Source organism: Tachyglossus aculeatus, chromosome 4 (genome assembly GCF_015852505.1).
Source record: "Tachyglossus aculeatus isolate mTacAcu1 chromosome 4, mTacAcu1.pri, whole genome shotgun sequence".
In the NCBI taxonomy this organism is placed as follows: Eukaryota; Metazoa; Chordata; class Mammalia; order Monotremata; family Tachyglossidae; genus Tachyglossus; species Tachyglossus aculeatus.
The window spans coordinates 3862288-3870413 of NC_052069.1; the positions used below are offsets into that span (position 1 = coordinate 3862288).

Consider the following 8126-nt stretch of genomic DNA (forward strand, 5'->3'; position numbering starts at 1 on the left):
GTCAGAAGGACCTGGGTTCATTCATTTGTTCATTCATTCATTCATTCAATCGTATTTATTGAGTGCTTACTGTGTGCAGAGCACTGTACTAAGCTCTTGGGAAATACAAACTGGCAACATATAGAGACAGTCCCTACCCAACAGCGGGCTCACAGTCTAGAAGGGGGAGACAGACAACAAAACAAAACATATTAACAAAATAAAATAAATAGAATAAATATGTACAAATAAAATAAATAAATAGAGTAATAAATACGTACAAACATCTATACATACATACAGGTGCTGTGGGGAGGGGAAGGAGGTAAGGGGGATGGGGAGGGATGAGGAGGGGGAGAGGAAGGAGGGGGCTCAGTGTGGGAAGGTCTCCTGGAGGAGGTGAGCTCTCAGTAGGGCTTTGAAGGGAGGAAGGCTGAGCTCTCAGTAGGGCTTTGAAGGGAGGAAGAGAGCTAGCTTGGCGGATGTGTGGAGGGAGGGCATTCCAGGCCAGGGGGAGGACGGGGGCCGGGGGTCGACTGCGGGACGGGCAAGAATGAGGCCAGGTGAGGAGGTGAGCAGCAGAGGAGTGGAGGGTGCGGGCTGGGATGGAGAAGGAGAGAAGGGAGGTGAGGTAGGAGAGGGCGAGGTGATGGACAGCCTTGAAGCCCAGGGTGAGTTGTTTTTGCCTGAAGAGTAGGTAGCCACTGGATGATTGGATGATTGGATGATCACTGGACGATTGGATGGTAGCCACTGGAGACTTTGAGTGTTCTAATCCCGGCTCTGCCACTTGTCTGCTGAGTGACCATGGGCAAGTCACTTTGTTTCTCTGGGCCTCTGTTATCTCATCTGTGAAATGGGGATTGAGACTGTGAGTCCTAGGTGGGACAGGGGCTGTGTCCAACCTGATCACCTTGCATCTGCCTACCCCAGCGTTTAAAAGAGTGTTTGGCCCATAGTAAGTGCTTAACAAACACCATAAAAAAAGGAGGACATTCTTTCCGCTGTAAAAAAAATCCCAGAGCAGTGCTTCTGTAAACATGGTGTCATCATGCCTAGAAGAATTTGTGAACACAGGGGCAAGACACCCCCTCCTCTCAGGACCACTAGTAGCTTTATTAAGTTTTCCCCAGTATTATTATTATCATTATTATTATTATTATGGCATATGTTTAGCACTTACTATGTGCCATGCACTGTACTAAGCTCTGGGGCAGATACAAGCAAATCGGGTTGGACACAGTCCCTGCCCCACGTGGGGCTCACAGTTTCAATCCCATTTTACAGATGAAGTAACTGAAGCCCAGAGAAGTAAGGTGACTTGCCCAAGGTCCCACAGCAGTGTGGTGGAGTGGGGATTAGAACCCATGACCTTCTGATTCTCAGGCCCGGGCTCTAACCACTTTGCCAGGCTGCTTCTCATTCCAGTATTGTGCAGAAGGCCAGGGTGGTCGACAGAGGGAGGGTGTGTGTGTGTGTGTGTGTGTGTGTGTGTGTGTGTGTGTGTGTGTGTGTGTGTGTGTGTGTGTGTGTGTGTGTGTGTGTGTGTGTGTGTGTGTGTGTGTGTGAGAGAGAGAGAGAGAGAGAGAGAGAGAGAGAGAGAGGGAGAGAGAGAGAGAGAGAGAGAGAGAGAGAGAGAGAGAGAGAGAGAGAGAGAGAGAGAGAGAGAAAGAGAGAGAGAGAGATTTGTGTTGTGGGGAAGCAGCATGGCTCAATGGAAGGAGCCCGGGCTTTGGAGTCAGAGGTTATGGGTTCAAATCCAAGTTCTGCCAATTGACAGCTGTGCGGCTTTGGGCAAGTCACTTCACTTCTCTTTGCCTCAGTGACCTCATCTGTAAAATGGGGATTAAGACTATGAGACTGTGAGCCCCCCGTGGGACAACCTGATCACCTTGTAACCTCCCCAGCGCTTAGATCAGTGCTTTGCAGGTAGTAAGCGCTTAATAAATGCCATCATCATTCTTAATATCATTATTATTATTCCTTCCTCAGGCCCGGCCCATGTGCGCTGTAACACTGACCTCCAGTGTGCGATGGTTTCTTTTCCCTAAGTCAGATGGGGGAGACCCTCCCTCCACTTCCCCACTCCCCCCCTCCGCCTTCAGCCAGCAAAGTCAGAAGCAACTGCCCCGTCTCTCCCACCGTCAGCTCCAGCCCACCCCCCAGCTCCAGTCCCAGTTCCAGCTCCATCCCACCCCCAGCCCCATCCCACCCAGCCCCAGCTCCAGCCCCCCAGCCCCCTCCCCAAACTCTCCCCAGCCTCAACCCCCTCCCAGCCCCAGCCCAGCCCCACCTCACCCCCCTCCCCTCCCAGCTCCCCTGGAGCCCCCTCCCCCGGCTTCTTTCTCCGACTGGTCACCAGTTTGAGCTGTGGGGGGGAGTGCGGAGGGCGGGACAGTGCCTCGCTGGTACAGCGCGCGCGCGCACACCCAGACACGGAGACACACGCAGGGACACGGACAGAGACACGGACAGACGGGCCCCAGTGAGCCCCAGCCCCCCAGCCGCGGGGGAGGGGAGATGGACAGTGGGAGGGGGGATCTTTGGAGGGAGGGGGAGGCCGGGGGGGGGCCGGGGCGATGGAGGGGAGCAGAGGGCACTTGGGGGGGAGGGGGTGGTGAAGAATAGGGGAGGGGGTGGGGGGCGGTGGATGGAGGGAGGACCAAGCGGGGAGGAGGGAGGAGAGATGGGGAGGGGCGGGGATGGAGAGGGTGGGGACGGCTGGGAGGAGGAGGAGGAAGAAAAGAAGAGGAGGAGGAGGAGGAGGAGGAGGGTGCATTAGGAGGGGAAGGGGTTGATGGGGAGGGGCAGGGGGGACGCGTTGCGCTGGGGCTGGGGGGCGATGCCCTGCTAATAGTGTTTTCCCCACCGCTTTTGCCTCCTGCTCCTTCTCCTCCTCCTCCTGCTCTTCCAGCTCCTCCTCCTCCTGCTCCTGTACTTCCAGCTCCACCTCCTGCTCCTCCAGCTCCTCCAGCATCAGCTCCTGCTCCTCCTCCTCCTTCCCCTGCTCCTCCTCCTCCTTCTCCCGCTCCTCCTCCTCCTTCACCTCCCGCTCCTCCAGCTTCTGCTCCTTCTCCTGCTCCTTCTCCCGCTCCTTCTCCTGCTCCTGCTTCTCCATCCCCAGCTCCTTCTCCCGCTCCTTCTCCCGCTCCTTGTCCTGCTCCCGCTCCTTCTCCAACCCCAGCTCCTTCTCCTCCAGCTCCCGCTCCTCCTCCTGCTCCTTCTCCTTCTCCAACCCCAGCTCCTTCTCCTCCTCCTCCTCCCGGCCCAACCCACCCCGGGGGTCTCCCCGAGGGGAGAAGCCCCCGCAGGCCGCGCTCCCCTCCTCCGGGGGCGGGGGTCTCGGGGGCCGGAGGGGCCCCCTCCCGCCCGTGCGCCCCTCTTCTCCGGGAGCCCCCCGTCGCGCCCTCCCGGAGGGGCGTCGGCCGGGGCCCCGCGGCCGGCGGGGAGGGGGCTCGGGCGGGCGGAGGGCCCCAGGCCCCGGCGGAGAGAGACCCCCGCCCGCCCCCCGGCCTCTCCCAGCGGGCGCCCGCGGGAGGAGGGCGGACGATGAGGGCGCCCGGGCTGCCCGGTCGGCAGCCGCGGGGCGTCGAGGCTCGGGGGGGCGGGGGCCTGTAGCATGGATCTGCGGCTGGCCGGGGAGCCCCCCGACGGCCCCAACGGCCCGGGCGGCGCCCCCTCCCCCCCGGCCTCCCCGCCGCCCCCGTCCCCGGCCTCTCCGGCCTCCCCCTCCCCCTCGGCCTCCCCCTGCCCTTCCCCGCCGCCCTCCTCCTCCTCCTCCTCCTCCACGGCGCCCTCCTCCCCTCCCCTGCCCGGCGGGGGCGTCTCCAACGGGTCCCTGGGCTGGGACGCCCCCCGGGCCGGCCGGCCGCCCCCGGGCCACTACTCGGCGGCCGAGGCGGCGGGCCTGGCGGCCGTGGTGGGCTTCCTCATCGTCTTCACCGTGGCGGGCAACGTGCTGGTGGTCATCGCCGTGCTGACCAGCCGGGCCCTGCGGGCGCCCCAGAACCTGTTCCTGGTGTCCCTGGCCAGCGCCGACATCCTGGTGGCCACGCTGGTCATGCCCTTCTCGCTGGCCAACGAGCTGATGGCCTACTGGTCCTTCGGCCGGGCCTGGTGCGACGTGTACCTGGCGCTGGACGTGCTGTTCTGCACGTCGAGCATCGTGCACCTGTGCGCCATCAGCCTGGACCGCTACTGGTCGGTGACCCGGCCGGTGGAGTACAACCTGAAGCGCACCCCGCGCCGCATCAAGGCGGGCATCGTCACCGTGTGGCTCATCTCCGCCTTCATCTCCTTCCCGCCCCTGCTGTCCCTCGCCCGCGAGCCCGACGACGGGCCGTACCCGCGGTGTGCCCTCAACGACGACACCTGGTACATCCTGGCCTCCTGCATCGGCTCCTTCTTCGCGCCCTGCCTCATCATGCTCCTCGTCTACGCGCGCATCTACCGCGTCGCCAAGCTGCGCACCCGGGCCTCCTCGGCCCGCCGGGCCCCCGGCCCCCGCGACCCCCGGCCCCCCAACGGGCTGCCCCCGCCGCGGACCCCGCCCCGGCCCCCGACACGCGAGACCCCCGGCCGAGGGCCCGGCCCCGGGGGAGCCCCCCTCCGGGGCCGCGGCGGGGACGGGGGAGCCCCGGGGGGCGGGCGGGACCGGCCCGGGGCCCCGCTGGACGGCTGGGACGAGGCCGAGGTCCGGCTGGACGGCTGGGACCGGGCCGGCGTCCGGCCGGACCGGAGCGGGGACGGGGCGGAGGCCCGCCGGGAGAGGCGGGACCCGGAGGATGCCCGCCCGGAGGGCGGGGACGGGGAGGATGCCCGGGGGCAGAGCTGGGACCGGGCGAGAGCCCGGTGGGAGAGCTCCGACCAGGCCGATGCCCGGCTGGACAGCTGGGACGGGGAGGGGGCCCGGCTGGAAAGCAGGGACGAGGAGGAGGAGGCCGGGTGGCGGAGGCGGGAAGGGGAGGATGCCCGGCTGGAGAGCGGGGACGGGGCGGAGGCCCGGTGGGAGGGGCGGGACGAGGAGGATGCCCGGCTGGAGAGCGGGGACCGGGCGGATGCCCTCTGGGAGAGGCGGGACCAGGCGGATGCCCGGCTGGAGAGCGGGGACCGGGCGGATGCCCAGCTGGAAAGCAGGGACAGTGCCCGGGGGGAGAGCTGGGACCAGGCAAAGCCCCGGTGGGAGAGCCGGGACGAGGAGGAGGTCCAGCTGGAAAGCAGGGACCAGGCCAAGACCCGGTGGGAGAGCCGGGATGAGGTGAATGCCCAGCTGGAAAGCAGGGACGAGGCGAAGGCCCGGGGGGAGAGCTGGGAAAAGGAGAAGGCCCCGTGGGAGAGCCGGGACGAGGCTGATGTCCAGCTGGAAAATAGGGACGAGGCGAATGCCCGGTGGGAGAATGCCCGGTGGGAGAGCCGGGACGAGGCCGACGTCCAGCTGGAAAGTAGGGATGAGGCGAATGCCCGGGAGGAGAGCCAGGACGAGGAGAATGCCCAGCTGGAAAGCAGGGACGAGGCGAAGGCCCGGGGGGAGAGCTGGGACCAGGCGAAGGCCCGGTGGGAGAGCCCGGACGAGGCTGATGTCCAGCTGGAAAACAAGGACGAGGCGAATGCCCGGTGGGAGAAGGCCCGGTGGGAGAGCCCGGACGAGGCTGATGTCCAGCTGGAAAACAAGGACGAGGCGAATGCCCGGTGGGAGAAGGCCCGGTGGGAGAGCCGGGACGAGGCTGATGTCCAGCTGGAAAGCAGGGACGAGGCAAAGGCCCGGTGGGAGAGCAGGGTTGAAGTGAATGCCCAGCTGGAAAGCAGGGACAAGGCGAAGGCCCGGGGGGAGAGCTGGGACAAGGCGAAGGACCGGTGGAGGAGCCGGGACGAGGCTGATGTCCAGCTGGAAAGTAGGGACGAGGCGAATGCCCGGTGGGAGATCCAGGACAAGGAGAATGCCTGGAGGGAGAGCTGGGACCAGGCAAAGGCCCCGTGGGAGAGCCGGGACGAGGCTGACGTCCAGCTGGGAAACAGGGAAGGGGCGAATGCCCGGTGGGAGAGTTGGGACGAGGCTGATGTCCAGCTGGAAAGCAGGTACGAGGCAAAGGCCCGTTGGGAGAGCTTGGACGAGGCTGATGCCCGGCGGGAGAGCCGGGGTGAGGCGAATGCCCGGTGGGAGAGCCGTGATGAGGAGAATGTCCAGCTGGAAAGCAGGGATGAGGCGAATGCCCGGTGGAAGAGCCGGGTCGAGGCTGATGTCCAGCTGGAAAGTAGGGACGAGGCAAATGCCCGGTGGGAGATCCAGGACGAGGAGAATGCCCAGATGGATAGCAGGGACGAGGTGAATGCCTGGAGGGAGAGCTGGGACCAGGCAAAGGCCCGGTGGGAGAGCCGGGACGAGGCTGATGTCCAGCTGGGAAACAGGGAAGGGGCGAATGCCAGGTGGGAGAGTTGGGATGAGGCTGATGTCCAGCTGGAAAGCAGGTACGAGGCAAAGGCCCGTTGGGAGAGCTGGGACGAGGCTGATGCCCGGCGGGAGAGCCGGGGTGAGGCGAATGCCCGGTGGGAGATCCGGGACGAGGAGAATGTCCAGCTGGAAAGCAAGGATGAGGCGAATACCCGGTGGAAGAGCTGGAACAAGGCCAAAGTCCGCCGGGAGAGCCGGGACGAGGCCAATGTCCGGCTGGAGAGTTGGACCAAGGCCAGAGTCCAGCGGAAGAGTCGGGCCGAGGTGAATGCCCAGTGGGAGAGTCAGGCCAGGGAAAGCCCGGACGAGTGGCACGGTCAGTGGGAGAGCCAGGACGAGGCCAATGTCCGGCGGGGCGGCCGCCGCAGCCGCTTCTCCGACCCCAAATCTGGGGGTCCGGGGGTGGGCCCGGGGGGTGGGCTCGAGAGTCGCCCATCCCGGTCCAGTAACCGCTCCATCCAGTTCTTCTCCTCCCGCCGTCGCCGCAAGCGCAGCAGCCTGGCACGCAAAAAGGTGGTCCAGGCCCGCGAGAAGAGGTTCACCTTCGTGCTGGCCGTGGTCATGGGCGTCTTCGTCCTCTGCTGGTTCCCCTTCTTCTTCACCTACAGCCTCTACGGCCTCTGCCGCCAGGCCTGCCCCGTCCCCCCGCCACTCTTCAAGTTCTTCTTCTGGATCGGCTACTGCAACAGTTCCCTCAACCCCGTCATCTACACCATCTTCAACCAGGACTTCCGCAGGGCCTTCAAACACATCCTCTTCAAGAAGAAGAAGGACATCTTTGCGCAGTGACCCGGGGAGGGAGGAGACGGGATCTACCCTGACAAAGAAGGACATCTTGGGACAGGGACCCGGGGAGGGAGGAGAAGGGCCCTGCCTAAACATCCTCTTCGAGAAGAAGGACATCTTTGGACCGTGACCCGGGGAGGGAGGAGAAGGGATCTGGCTGGGTACCAGCCCAACTAGGGAGGAGGAGGGATGGAAGGATGATGATGGTGATGATGATGATGATGATGATGATAATGATAATGATAAGGGTCTCCTGGTGGGATTTGGGCCAAGTGCGACCTGAGCCCCGGGGGAAATTCAAGATTCTCAAGTGGACCCCTCAGTCCCCGGACCACCCAAAGCTCACAAGCCTAAATTGGAAGGGGGATTGGGGCTGGACTCTCCGTTTTGCAGATGAGGTAACTGAGGCACGGAGAAGTTCAGTGACTTGCCCGAGGTCACACAGCCAGCAAGCGGGCAGAACTAAAGCCAGGGTGATGGATGGTTGGGTGGATGGATGCATGGACGGATTGTTGTGGGCAGGGAATGTGTCTGTTCTATTGTTATATTGTATAATATAATAATAATAATGGTATTTGTTAAGAGCTTACTATGTGCCAAGCACTGTTCTAAGCTCTGGGGGAGACACAAGGTTATCAGGTTGTCCCACGAGGGGCTCACAGTCTTAATCCCCATTTTACAGATGAGGTAATTGAGGCATGGATAATTTAAGTAACTTGCCCAGAGTCAAACAGCTGTCAAGCTGGATTAGAACCCACAACCACTGATTCCCAAACCCGGGCTCTTGCCAGTAAGCCGTGTATCTACCCCAGTGCTTAGTACAATGCTTGGTACACAGAAGCGCTCAATAAATTGGATGGATGGATGGATAGATGGATGGATTGGAAAGATGGATGGATGGAAGGAAGAAAGG

At 62.9% G+C, this 8126-nt stretch overlaps 1 protein-coding gene across 1 annotated transcript; it reads left to right on the forward strand.

The window, feature by feature from the left end:
• Window positions 1-3784: 3784 nt before the first annotated feature.
• On the forward strand, window positions 3785-7751 carry ADRA2C (adrenoceptor alpha 2C; the record flags this gene model as incomplete). The annotated part of the gene is made up of 2 exons (XM_038744817.1): window positions 3785-5527; window positions 5603-7751. Coding segments are annotated over 2 exons (3357 nt in total), but the record flags the coding sequence as incomplete, so codon positions are not given.
• Window positions 7752-8126: the final 375 nt, after the last annotated feature.